The sequence below is a fragment of the Delphinapterus leucas genome, chromosome 9, assembly GCF_059928025.1.
Source record: "Delphinapterus leucas isolate spDelLeu-1000000601 "Yukka" chromosome 9, BTC_Dleu_Yukka2, whole genome shotgun sequence".
NCBI classification, from domain to species: Eukaryota; Metazoa; Chordata; class Mammalia; order Artiodactyla; family Monodontidae; genus Delphinapterus; species Delphinapterus leucas.
This window is the reverse complement of record NC_143137.1, coordinates 104078990-104093854: the sequence shown is the minus strand read 5'-3', so window position 1 is coordinate 104093854 and position 14865 is coordinate 104078990. Positions and strand designations below refer to the sequence as shown.

The 14865-nt window shown below is 33.9% G+C and overlaps 1 protein-coding gene across 1 annotated transcript in view; it reads right to left on the bottom strand.

Moving 5' to 3' along the window:
- Positions 1 to 14865, bottom strand: part of ZPBP (zona pellucida binding protein) — a 102858-nt gene that overhangs the window by 24289 nt on the left and 63704 nt on the right. Inside the window, exon 7 of the mRNA XM_022593239.3 lies at positions 13432 to 13609. Within this exon, the coding sequence (XP_022448947.1) occupies positions 13432 to 13609 (178 nt within the window). The remainder of the gene's footprint in view (positions 1 to 13431; positions 13610 to 14865) is intronic.

The following is a 14865-nucleotide window of genomic DNA, read 5'->3' as shown; positions in this document are numbered from 1 at the left end:
ACACTTTGCAAAAATAGTTTGGAAAAGTCTCAAAACAAAGGGACTACTAAAACCTTCAGTAAAAACCAAACAAAAGCAGCAAACTCTGGGGAAGGGGCAGAATATAATTTCCAGAGTCACCACACTATATTATTCCAATGCTCAACTTAAAGGAATAATAATAATTAAAAAAAGCTCAGAAAAACATGGCCCATTACAGGAACATAGTAAATTGACATATACAATGGAATATTGCTCAGCCATAAAAAGAAACGAAAGTGAGTTATTGGTAGTGAGGTGGATGAACCTAGAGTCTGTCATACAGAGTGAAGTAAGTCAGAAAGAGAAAGACAGAAACCAATCTTGAAGAAGCCCAGACATCAGGCTTATTAAAAAAAAGACTTTAAAATGACTATGTTAAATATGCTCAAAGAGCTAAAGATGTAAAAAGAACAAAGAACATAAGGAAAATGGTGTATGAAGAAAATGAAAGTAACAATAAAAGACAGAAATCATAAAAAAGGAAAGAGAAATGTTGGAGCTGAAACAACAGTAAATAAAATTAACTAGAGGGGTTGAACTTCATATTTGAGGCTGCACAAGAAAAAATCAGTGAATTTGAAAATAGGACAGTTGAAATTACAAAATCTAATTTGCAGAAAGAAAAATGGATGAAGAAAAGTAACTAGTGTCAAAGGGACTTGTGAGACACCAGTATGTACATTATGGGAATCCCAGAAGAAGAGAAAGAAAAATAAATAATGACCAAAAACTTGATGAAATACATGAATCGACAAATCCAAAAATACAAGTTCCAAGTAGGAAAAACTGAAAGAGACCCACACCAGCACACACATTACAAGCAAACTGTTGAAGACAAAGGCATAGAAAAATACTGAAAGCAGCAAGACAGAAGTAATTCATCATTTACATGAGGCCCTACATAAGACGATCAGCTAATTTCTCAACAGAAACCTTGTAGGCCGGAAGTGAGTAGGAAGATACATTTAAAGTGCTGGAAAAAAAAAGTGTCAACGGAGAATTTTATATCCAGCAATAATATCCTTCAAAAAATTCTGGAGAAATTAAGCCATCCCAAGATAAAGAAAAGATGAGGGGGTTCATTACCACTAGATCTGTTCTAAAAGAAATGATAAAGGGAGTCCCTTCAAGGTACAAATGAAAGGATGCTAGACAGTAACTCAAAGTCAGACTTCATCTGACTTTATATCTTCATATAAAGATTTCTAGTAAAGGTAACACATAGTGAGTATAAATATCAGTATTAAGGTAGTTTCAGGCTCTAACCACTATTTTTGTTTTCTACAGGATTTAAGAAACAAATGCATAAAAACAATTATAAATTATGTTATTGGGTACACAATATTAAAGATATAATTTAGAACATCAATAATTTAAGAGGGATGCAGAGTTGTAAAGGAGGAGAGTTTTTATATCTGAATGCAATTAAGTTGATAACCATTATAATTAGATTGTTATAATAGAATGTTATATTTCATTGCCACTGTAGCCACAGAGAAAAGAACTTTACTATATATACAAAGGAAATGAGAAGTGAATCAAAAAGTGTCATTATAAGAAATCAACTAAACAGAAAAGACTGCAGGAATGGAGGAAATAAGGAACAAAAAAGCTGTGAGAAATATAGAAAACAGATAGAAAAATGACAGAAGTCCTTCCTTATGAGTAATAACTTTAAATGTTAGTGGATTAACATCTCCAATCAAAAGACAGATATTGGCAGAATGGATTAAAAGAAAAAAAAACATGATGCAACTGTTAACTACAAGAGACCCATTTAGTTCTAAAACACAAATAGGCTGAAAGTGAAAGAACAGAAAAAGATCTTACATGCAAGGGTTAATCGAAAGATTAATCAAAAGAAAGCTGGGGTGGCCATACTACTGTCAGACAAAATTAACTTCTGGACAAAAATTGTTATGAGAACATTACATATTAATGATGGACAATTCAGTTCATCAAGAAGAGATAACAATTATAAACATATATGCACCTCACCTAGAAACAGAGTCTCAAAATATATAAAGCAAACATTGAAAGAACTGAAGGGAAATAGAGAGCTATAAAATATTAGTGACTTCAGTAACCCACCTTTAATAATAACCATACAAAAAAATTAATAAGGAAATAGAGAGCTTAAACAACACTATAAACCTATTAGACCTAAGAGACATACAGAGAAGCCTCCACAAGAATAGCTAAATACACATTTTTATCAAGTGCACAGGGAACATTCTTCAGGACAGATCATATGTTATGTAACAAAAAAAGTCTGAATAAACTTTAAAAAAATTGAAATAATACGAAGTGTCTTTTATGATTACAATATAATAAAGCTAGAAACCAGTACATTAAGGAATACTGGGAAGTACACAAATATTTGGAAATCAAATAATATACTACTAAACAATTAATGAATCAATTGATAAACACAAGGGAAACAGATACTTGAGACAAATGAAAATGATAACACAATATGCTAAAGCTTATGGGATGCAGCAAAAGAAGTGCTAACTCTAAATACTTAGATCAAAAAATGGAGATCTCAAATTATTAAACTGACTTCACTTAAGGAAGTAGGAAAAGTGGGACAAACTGACCACAAAGCCAACAGAATGATGGAAATAATAAAGATTAAAATTGAGGTAAAAAAAAAAAATATATATATATATGTATGTATATAGGAAAGTAATAGAGAATATCAACAAAACCAAAAGCTGGTTTGTTGAAAACATCAAGAAAGTTAACCACTTTAGCTACATTGGCAATGAATAAAAGAGAAAAGACTTAAAATACTAAAATAACAATATTAGTGAAAGCAGAGACATGACTACTGATTTTACACTAACAGCAATATAAAACTATACTATGAATAACTGTACACCAGTAAGTTGTATAACCTAAATGAAATGGACACATTTCTTTCTTTTTGGGGGGGTTAGGATTTTTATTTTTTCTTTGATTTTCTTTTTTTGGGGGGAGTATAGTTGCTGGACACATTTCTAGAAACACATAATCTACCAAAATGACACATAAAGAAATAGAAAATCTGAATAAATGTGAAACTAGTAAAACATTAAATCAGTAATCAAAAACCTCCTCATAGAGAAAACCCAGAACCAGATGGCTTCACTTGTGAATTCTACTAAAATTTAAAGAAGTAACACAAATTCTTTTTTCAAACTCATCCAAAAAGTCAGAGGAGTAGACACTTCCTAACTCATCCTATAAAGCCAGACAGATGAGACACTACAAGAAAATTAGGCCAATATCCCTTATGAATACTAATACAAAAATCCTCAACAAAATATAAGAACATCAAATTTAGCAACATATTTAGAGGATTGTAAACTGTGACCAAGTGGGTTTTACTCCCAGAATGCAAGGATGATTCAACATACAAAACCTTGATCAATAAAATATACCATATTAACAGAATGAAATGTGGGGGAAAAAACATATGCTCACCTCAATTTACATAGAAAAAACATTTTTTCAATGTCAATACCCTTTTATAATAACAATAATCAACTACGTATGGAAGAAAACTCTCTAAACATGTTAAAGGCCATATACAAAGAACTCACAGCTAACATCATATTCAACGATGAAAGACTGAAAGTTTCCTCCTTAAGATAAGAACAATACGAATGTCCACATTTGCCACTTACATTCAACATTATCAGAAGTTCTTGACAGCGTAATTTGGTAAGAAAAATAAATGAATACAATTGAAAAAGAAGAATAAAATTATTTCTGTTCAAAGATGTCATGATCTTATATGCATAAAATCCTCAACACTCTAAAAACCCTACTAAATCTAATAAACAAATTCTGCAAAATCACACCATCTGAAACCAATATGCTAAAATAGTTGTATATCTATAAATTAGCAATGAATAATCCAACATGGAAAAGAATAAAACAATTCATTTGCTATAGCATAACAAATAAAATGTTTAGCAATAACTTTAACCAAGGAGGCAGAAGATCTATTCACTGAAAACTACAAAACATTGCTGACAGAAATTAAAGGAAATGTAAATTTGGAAAGACATCCTGTGTTCATGGAAGACTTAATATTAAGATAAAAATACTACCTAAAGCAATCTACAAATTCAATGCAATCCCTATCAAGATCCCAAATGTATTTTTTTCTTTTCAGAAATAGAAAACCTCATCCTAAAATCCACATGGAACTCCAGGATCCACGAATAACCAGAAAAATCTTGAAAAAGAAAGATTTGGAACAATCACACTTTTTGATTTCAAAACTGATTACAAAGCTACAGTAATCAAAACCGTGTGATATTAGCATAAACACAGACATACATACCAATGGAACAGAAGAGAGGTCCCAGAAACAAACCCTCGTGTACACGGTCAACTGATGTCCAACATGGAGGCTAAGACCATTCCATGGGTAAAGGATAGTCATCTCAACAAATGGTGCTAGAAAACTGAATATCCACATGCAAATGAATAAAGTTGGAGCCTTATCATACATTATATACAAAAATCAACTCACAAAGTCCCCACCACCAAATACCACCACACTGGGGATTAGGTTTTGGCATATGAATTTACGGGGGTTACAAATATTCAGCCTATAGCAATAAGTTTGGTGAAAGTTAAAGAGGAATACTTTGTACTATTTTCCTGAAGTCCAACATTATATCAAAATAAGACGTTTAAAACAATCAATTACCTAGATATAAATCTAAGTAAAATATTTGTAAGACCTCTATAAGAACAATTATAATTGGGATACATTTAAATGAAGACAATGGGATATATTTTAATGAAGAAGCACATGTGCGTGCACGTGCATGCACACACACACACACACACACACATCATGTTCATGAATTGAAAGACTCAATACTGGTAGGATGACAATTCTCCCAAATAGCACTGTAGATTCAGTGAAGTGGCGATCATAATCCAACAGCCATTTTTATAGAACTTGACAAGCTGATCCAAAAGTTTGAATGGAGAGGCAATGGATCTCATGACATTGGGTTTGCCAAAAAAGTTCGCTTGGGTTTTTCTGTAAGATGTTACAGACAAGCCCGAATGAACTTTCTGGCCAACCCAATACAAAAGGACATGGCTTATCAGAGACTGAGACTCATTAAAAGTTATAACTGTTTTTTATTAATTGGAGTATAACTGTTTTACACTGTTGTGTTAGTTTCTACTAACATTGTTAGTACTTGTAGTACTAACTAATGTAGTAGTACATTGTTCTACTTGTTAGTACAATGAAGTGAATCAGCTATATGTATACATGTATCCCCTCCCTCTTGGACCTCCCTCCCACCACCCTCCATCTCACCCACCTAGGTCATCACAGAGCACTGAGCTGCACTCCCTGTACTATACAGCTGGTTCCCACTAGCCATGTATTTTATACATGGTAGCGTATTTATGTCAAACCTAATCTCCCAATTCATCCCACCCTCTCCTTTCCCCCATGTCCACACGTCTGTTCTCTACACCTGTGTTTCTATTCCTGCCCTGCAAATAGGTTCATCTGTACCATTTTTCTAGATTCCACATATATGCATTAATATACGGTATTTGTTTTTCTCTTTCTGACTTACTTCACTCTGTATGACAGAGTCTAGGTCCATCCACATCTCTACAAATGACCCAATTTAATTTCCTGTTATGTCTGAGTAATATTCCATTGTATATATGTACCACATCATCTTTATCCATTCATCTGTTGATGGGCATTCAGGTTGCTTCCATGACCTGGCTATTGTAAATAGTGCTGCAATGAACATTGGGGTGCATGTGACTTTTTGAATTATGATTTTCTCAGGGTATATGCCCAGTAGCGCAATTGCTGGGGATAGACGAACGTATCAGTGGAACAAGAGTATTCAGAAACATATCTGCCTTTAGAGATACTTAAGTGTAGCACTGGATAAAGGATGAACTTCTCAATAAATCATGCTGAGAAACTGGGCGTTCTACATGAAATAAAATCAGACTACAACTTCACATAATATAAAACAATTCAACTGGGATTTCAGTATATACCACCTACTCATGTTTAAACATAAGAACCACTCTTTATTCTTCCCTTTCCTCCTGCTTTTACATTCCATAAACACTTTTTCTTGATTGTGTCTTAAATATACTAAATCTACTTTCTATTGCTGTGGCCAGTAATCAGCTCTGAAGCATGTCATCCTTAGTCATGCCTTTGTATGTGTTTTCTCTCTGCTAGGAAAACTCGGTACACAAATCTCTGTATAATCTTCTCCCACTTATCATGCAGGGCTCAACTCAAGAGTCACTTTTTAAAACAAATTTATTTATTTATTTATTCATTTATATTTGGCTGAGCCGGGTCCTAATTGCGGCATGTGGGATCTTTTAGTTGCAGCATGCAGGATCTATAGTTGCGGCATGAGGGATCTTTTAGTTGTGGCATGCAGGATCTGTAGCTGCAGCATGTGAAATCCTAGTCATGGCATGAGGGATCTAGTTCCCTGGCCAGGGATCGAACCCAGGCCCCCTGCATTGGGAGCATGGGGCCTTAGCCACTGGACCACCAGGGAAGTCCCAGGAGTCACTTTCTGAGTGAAGTCATCCTTGACAATCCAATTGATGGATCCCCTAGTTTCCCCCTAGACACTCTCCATGGTAGTCTCCAATTGAACCCCAAACCTGGTCCATCACCCACCCTTCTCTGCCCTGCTCCCTCTCTTGGAGCTAGCCTCTATGGACTCCATCACCCAGGTTCCCTTCCTTTGGGTCTGGCCACAGGAAGGCTCCATGAGAGGACAGCAGGACAGGACATTTATTTTCCTCTTGACTCCTGCCAGTTTTACGGAGTGGCTGCCTCACTGTGCGCCTACAGCTCAGCTGGTGTCAGGCAGCCCTGTTTCCCCAGCTCTCACAGGCCACTGTCTCATTCTTCCCTCATCATTCTTCAAGCCTATGGATGGTAGCTTCTTCAAGATGCTGTAGTCCCAGGGCCTCAACATCCCTTATCCCTACCCAGACCTCTGACAGTGGCACTTTCATTCAATCCTATTCAAAATACTAGTGAGCAGACCTCCTGTTTACTGTTTAAATCCTGCCAGGTACACTAGGGTGCATCATATCACCTTGTTTAATGCTTGTTATTGTGCCTATCATCATATGCAATGACTTTATTCACCTGTTTGTTTATAAGCTGCTTGACCCGACAAAATATAAACACCAGAGAAGCAACTTGTTCATGTCTGTCATCAATGTATCCCCAGTGCCAGACACTTAGTAAGCATGCTATGTATTGCTGAATTCTAACGCATTTCCTGGAGGAATAAAATATAAAAAATGACATCAGTGTTACAATAAAGGGTTAGTTGCTCAAGATAAGGAAGATTTGGCTTACAAAGGGTATAATAAGTTATCCTATGAAGCCAGGGTTTTATTATTGTAGGTTTTAAAATAATGAGGTGATTACACTTGGAATTTACAAGTATAATCGGAAGCAATGTGAGCTATGGACTGAAAAGGAGAAAAAGTAAAGGGATACCAGTTAGGAAAAGACTAATCATTCCAGGCACAAGAAAATGGAATCCAAATTAAGATGACTACAGTGGGGATGAAGACAAGCAGATGAATTTGGGTGAAAGATCTAAACAAGAATTTAACTGTAGGAAGGCAGTGGGGGAGAGAGAAGGGAATGAGCAGTTATAAAGTTCTATGGATGGTTGTCCAGTTAACAAGCTCTGTGTGGCAGGCAGACCTGTGAAATCTCCCAGATAAAAATGTCAGTCTAAGCAGAACACAGCAGGGTGAGAGATACAGTCTTTACACGGCTATAAAATTTTGCTTTTTAATTTTTGAAAAGTCATGCTCAGAATCAATTAGAGGACATTCAAAAATGTCTGTAGGGTTTCCCTGGTGGCGCAGTGGTTGAGAGTCCGCCTGCCAATGCAGGGGACATGGGTTCGTGCCCTGGTCTGGGAGGATCCCACGTGCCGCGGTGCAGCTGGGCCTGTGAGCCATGGCCACTGAGCCTGCGCCTCCGGAGCCTGTGCTCCACAACGGGAGAGGCCACAACAGTGAGAGGCCCGCTTACCGCAAAAAAAAAAAAAGTCTGTAGTTACACATACATTGTGAGAGAGGTTAAGATACTGTGAACGTTTTGAACTGTTAAAATAACACACCAAAAATGTGAAAACTCAAAATGCCCATTATTTAAGATTAGTACTCACATTTCTGTAAATTTATACAAGTAAATACTCAAAAAATAAAAGCTGGTTAAGTATTCTTGTAAATAACATTTACTATAATAATAAAAATAGGAAATAATCTAAATTCCAACATAAACAAAATGTTTAAACATAATTCCTACAATTAGTTGGCCATTTTTAACAAATATAAGTAATAAGAATACAGTAGAGTAATATGGAATGATATTTACAACTTAATGGTTAACAGAAAAAAAATTATAATTTCATTATTCCCACTGAACCATTTATTGATAGCTCTGTTAAAATTATAAATTTATGAAGACAAAAATCAGGTGATACTATACACAAATTATAAATTTGAAGTATTAGAGAAAGAAAGCACTTCTTATTTTTCCTTAGCATGCCTTTGGTGTTGTTAACAATGGTGTTCAAGCTTTAAGGGAAAATTTTAATTTTTTACCTTTTTATTATGAAATCTAACACATGGAAAAAATAAGACATAAATGTACAATATAATGAATGTTTGCATAGAAAACCTGTCTAGAAACAATTGAGGCCATAACATAGAAATCTGCCACCCCTTAACACTCTGCCTATGTCCCACCCACTCACACTCCTTCCCCTCCACAAATCAGCACTAGTCTTCTTCTGTGTCATGGTGATAATTTCCTTGGATTGCACTATAGTTTTAGCTTTTAGCATTCACAAATAAATCTCTATAAAACAGAGTTTAGCTATGCCTAAATTACATGGATTCCATTGTCCTTAGCTTCTTTTCCACAAGTTATATTTATAAAACATATTCATGTGGTTGTAATTCCCATTCACCAATTATAGCCGTTCCATTGTATGAATACATCACTGTTTATTTGTACATTTTACTATGAATAGACATTTGGGTTGTCTCTAGTTTGGGACTATGAGAAAATATGCTGAGAGGAAATTTCCCTGAGAGTCAAATGCTAGATCATAGAGTATGTGCATCGTCATGTTTACAATAATGCCAAACTGCTGCCCAAGGGGCAAGATTTATACTCAGGCAGTGTATGCTGCTCCGGGACTCCACATTTTTTTGAACACCTAGTGTATTGAGACTATTTATTTTTTGCCCACCTGATAGTTGCGTAGTAGGAGCTCATTTTGTTTTTAATTTACATTTCCCTGATTACAAAAAGGTTGAACATATTTTCATGGATCCATTGACCATTTGGAATTACTCTTTTGTGAATTACTTGTTAAAATCTTTTCCCATTTTTCAAAATTGTTTTGTCTTTTCAAAAAATGTTTTCTATGGGTTCTTTATATATCCTAGTCTTTTGTTGGTTATATCCATTATAAATAATTTTCCCATTCTGTAGATTATCTTTTCTCTCTTTGCAGTGTCTTTTGATAAACATAAGCACTCAATTTTTATGTAGACAAAAACGTTTTTTATTAAAGTTAGTGATTTTTGTGTGCTTTTCTGGAAATCTTTTTCTGATACTGAAGACACGATATTTTCTTGTTATATTCTAAAACATTTACAGTTCTTTATGTATATATGTCTGTAATACATCTGGAAGTGAATTTTTAGCTGGGTCCAATCTTAATTTTTTCTATATGGCTTTATATGCCAGTATTACCTGACAATTTTTGTTTTATGTATTTCAGACCTATGTTAAATCCTCACAGATTTAGAAATATTTTATTTTCACCTTTTCTTGTTAGACTTATCCTTTCATCATTACTTAATGCCTCTCTGTGTAACTAGTAAGACTTCTTGCCTTAAAGTCTGCTTTGTTGACAGCACATTTTTTTGGTCCTTAGATGTAAAACTAAAACAAGAGTTCATGGTTGCATGTCTGAGCAGGATAAATTTTTAGAGTCTAAAATACCTTATTAAAAACAACTGTATCTACTGAACAATTCATTTTCACTGTAAAATTAAATTACAAAAGTACACTTTATTAATAAAATTATCTCAAGATGTTTAACCTGTAACCTAATTATTTCTACCTACTAACACAGACACTGTATCACCATGAAAGAGCTCCTTGCTTAAGTTTCCTGGCACTCCCCAAAGCTTTGGATGTGCAACAGAAAACCTTACTTATAAAGAAAGCAACAGAAAACAACAGTGCTGCATAAACTATTAGTGAGCTATACATTCATCCATAACAGTCAATGAAAAAGAGTCTGCTGCATCATTAGGAGGAAAGGCGTCCTATCTAGGTATCACTTTATCAACACCAATACTCAAGAGACTCAAACTTTCATGTCCATCAAATCACCTAGGATGCTTATAAACGTAAATGTGTGGCTCCCACACCTTGGATATATTTTTGAGAAGGTCTTCAGGTAACTTTGAGACAGTGCCATAGTTTAAAGAGGAAGAAGAAGGAGGAGTGGGATATTATGTCAAAAAAAGAATGTTATTTGATGAGCTTAAATAGGAATAAAATAAAAAGGAAAGCAAAATACATAGTCTTACAGAAATAATAGAAACTACAGAAATTACACAGTAAAACATATTTTAGAATCTGTGTTTTAAAAAATTCTATCAGAAACAATATAATATTCTTGCTGGTCTTTGGTTGTAGTATCTTTATGATATAATTTATGAAATTATGAGGCATCTATAATTCACAAATTAGAACTTTTTCATTATTCAGTATCAAAATGATTGACAAAATGATGCATATAGTAAGCAATGATAATGTGTAAAGAAGTACTTTCAGTGAAAATCAATTTAAAATGCTAAATTAACTAGAAATGAGAAAAATAATACAGGTAGAAATGTTAAGTCTCTAGGTTTATAAGCAAACGATCTTTATCTGTGATCTAGACATAAAGATTAAATGAGTAAAGATATCCAAAAAACAAGAAAACATCACCGTTTACTTTACCAACTGCTGAGAAAGTAAATAAACTTCCCTCACATAATAGACATGCTTATTCAATCTTTGCTGAACATAAACTTGGTGTGTCTTCATTTTGGAAGTTAAGTCACTTTACAAAGTATCTCATATGTTTTATGTGCTTCTATCTAGTATTCCATTTCACACTTGAATGGATAAGTTCATTTAATATGTTAATTTTGTCTTATAACTATTGTTATATTTTATAGTACCTACCAATTTGGAGAATGATATGAATGTTTTTTGGATAGTATGTGCTCTTTAAAATTTTTAGAGTAATAGCCTTCTGTAATATAGACTGCATTAATCACTGTAAAAATTCTGTAAAAATGACTGTATATGATGGGGACCTGAAGGTCACATTATATTTAATGAGTTCTGTGCAAAAAGGAGCTCAGTCTCGCTTAAGTAATCGAACAGAGATGATAATAGCATAAAGGTAATTCTAAATTATTTATTTACCATAGAACAACACAAAATGAGATACAGCAAATCATTACTTGATAAGTGTACTGAGCAATGATAATGATCCCATAAAATTCAAAAAATAAATGTTATTTCTCTCCTCTATGCAAAGATATGACTCTTATTGCCACATTAAATTTGAACTCTCCCACTCTGCTTTCAAAGCCTGTCATTCCCCACAGCTCTTCTGATACTTATCCTCTAGTCCCAGTCAAGCAAAATTCCCCAGAAATCTGACACTCAGTCATGCCCTTGCTTGGGTGGTACTTGCTAAGCCTGTATCTTCAAAGTCTTACCTCAAGTCTCAAATCACTCAGAAAGCCTTTTTTTTCAATTATATTAATCCTATATAGAGATTCATCCTATCTCTAACTTAGTTTGCTTTATATAATCTCCTTTCCGTTCTCTTCCCTGTAGTTTGGTGGTCTCTTGTTCTCTAATTGTTTCCTGGATGCATCTCCTATATCTCTAAGCTCTGTGGGCCAAGACATATATTTAGGAGAGCAAAGCAGTATTTTAGGGGCAGAAAATATTTTGGAGATTTATACAACAGTTTCATTATATACTTCCCATGGTGTTTGTTGTCAGGAGTAAAAGAGTTGCTTAATGAACTTGATCAAATAGTACAGCATACAATAACGCTGAATGTTATAATTACATGGTAAAATTAGAGTACCTGAAAATTGGGTTTATCTGAACTTTTATACATGCAAAAAAACTCCAATGATGAAATTATTATTCATAATAATTGCATTATGATGAAACCTATCATTTCAACTGAAAGAACTATGTTTATTTCAAAATTCTTAGAATTAATGAGATGCAGCTATTTAAATTTTTAAGTTTGTCTTAATGCTTTATTGACAGGCAATATAAATGCATTTAATAGACAGCTAAACTACTAAGTTTTGGTTTCACTGTTTGGCATTGCCAGGCTTTTCTTCATCATTTTCTGTGCTCTAGCGTGATATGCGTAATCACAGATTATCAAAACAGTCACAAGGTTGGCATTTGTAAGTGATTTATTTGTTAAATTTGTATTGTATTTCCTGAGATAAATTTTCAGTACATTTTGTCAAATTTCATATCCTTAAACAAAACCAATATTATGAAAAAGTAAAGCAAAATCTAACCAAGTTAAATAAAGCAAAGCAAAAATAATATTTAGTGTTGTGCCATATGAAAAGGTTTTTAATCTAACATAAGATAGTAGAAAAGAGGGAAGAACAGAGAAGACTCAAACAATGGCACTAATGTAGTGATATTTATGTTAGAAAGTCTTTCAAGACTGAAGGTTAACTGGCTCACTCCACAGCTGCAGATGGAAATTCTGAGACTGTAAATCCACGTCCTCATCCTAAACAGCCTCTATAGACGGTCCTATAATGAGCACAAAGATGGGGAAGCCAGATAGATGCTCAGATCCTTTAGTGCTAGGATCAACGGTCAGAAGGAACAACTGGTAATAAAGCAACTCATATACTTACTTTTAAAAAAAGTGAAAAAGTTACCTAATCCAGACTATACAAATGTAAACTCTTCAAAAATTGATTCTAAAAGAAATATATTTTGGCTGTTAAGTAACTCTAGGTGTCTCATAACCAGTATTTGTGCTTCCTCCCAGACAACTGCTTAACACCCCAACCCCTCTTTACTCTAGTAGTAAAACAAGGCCAGAATTAAGTTGGCCTTTTTTTTAAATCTTCAGATTGACATAGTCTTTTCAAACACACTATTTCAAACCTAAATGATAGTAAAAATAAGTGATAGACATTCACTTAGGCATAATGAAGACAAGTGAATTTTCATACATATAAACCATAAAATCATAGTTCATTACATACCACAACACTCAGGACATTTTGGGTGTTTCAGGATATTCATTCCATACCCTGGGAAGCAGCGATTAATCCAAACCATTTGGAGAGTACCTTCAATGTAGTATATCTCAGGCAATGGCTCTGCACGTCTGCCCAGAACTTCCACTTGTTGATTAAAAAATCTCTCTATGAGAATTTTAGCCTGAAATAGAAATAAAGTATGAAAAAATTATCACATAAATGTAATTTTAGAACAAATAAGGATGCTTATGTATTTAGAAGCAGGGGAAACAAATTCTCAAGGTCCTTATTTTTTCTTGAATTCACAGGATATAAATAACACCTGTAAAACTGAAAAGATATCACCTATAAACCTCAAATATTTCTAAAAGTACTTCCATATACAACACAAAGAAAATATTTCAATATATAACCAAACTTTTTGGTCCCTTTGGTTTTGAATAATATATGGATGGGCATAAGAGCAAAACAAGACAGCTCTTTGAAATTAAATGTACTTTCAGAAGGGTACTCTAACAATTAAATGTTCTTAAAGAAATGTACTTTAAGAATCTTTAAGAAGCATATCTTGAGACATCTGCTCCACTCTTTACATAAAGAAAAATTAGGTTTAAAGATGGCATACAGCACATGTTAGAACTTCTAGCTCTGTTTCAAAAATCAAATTTACAAAATAATTAAGGCATAATTCTGACCTATAATTAATTACCTTTTTACTTGTAGTACTTATTCTGGCTTGACTCCGAAAAGTAACAAGAGGCTTATACTTTTCAGTGGCTGGTAAGCCTTACCTGGTAAAGCATGAGGTATGGTCATGAGTTCACACCCTCTACAAGCTAGTTAGTTCTGCTCAGTTCTCCTATGCTCACCTGCACCTCTCATGTAGTCAGAAGCAGGGGTAAATGAAATCGTGCTCATCTATAACCACTAATGGTGCATCTCAATCTACTGACTTCTCCAGATACCTTACAAATTACATCCCTCTGATGAAAATTTCTATAAATAATTGTAAAAGTGTCTTTCAATATACTGCATTCAACTCATTCTATTACTGAATTACTATATTTTTACAGTCTAAATGGTTTTCTTGTACTTCTAATAAATTCTGTCAAATTTGCTGCTATTTACAATTTTGGTTAAGGAAGTGTTTATGAATTAATTAGCTACAAATCTGGTATCCAATTAACTATATTTAAATGCAAGACCACAAATAAAAGTATCAGGAGACATGATCATAATCACTTGGCTTCCTGACACCCTATGCAGGAAAAAGAAAGAAAAAAAAAAAACAATGAAACTATACCTCGCAAAACCTGACAAGAACAAAAATTATCATGTAAATCAGATTCTTCTTTCCTGTTTTCTTTCTAAGAAGGAGAATGAGGATAAATCTCTTATTTGATAAAATTGGAAAGAAGGCAAGAAATTATTTGAATC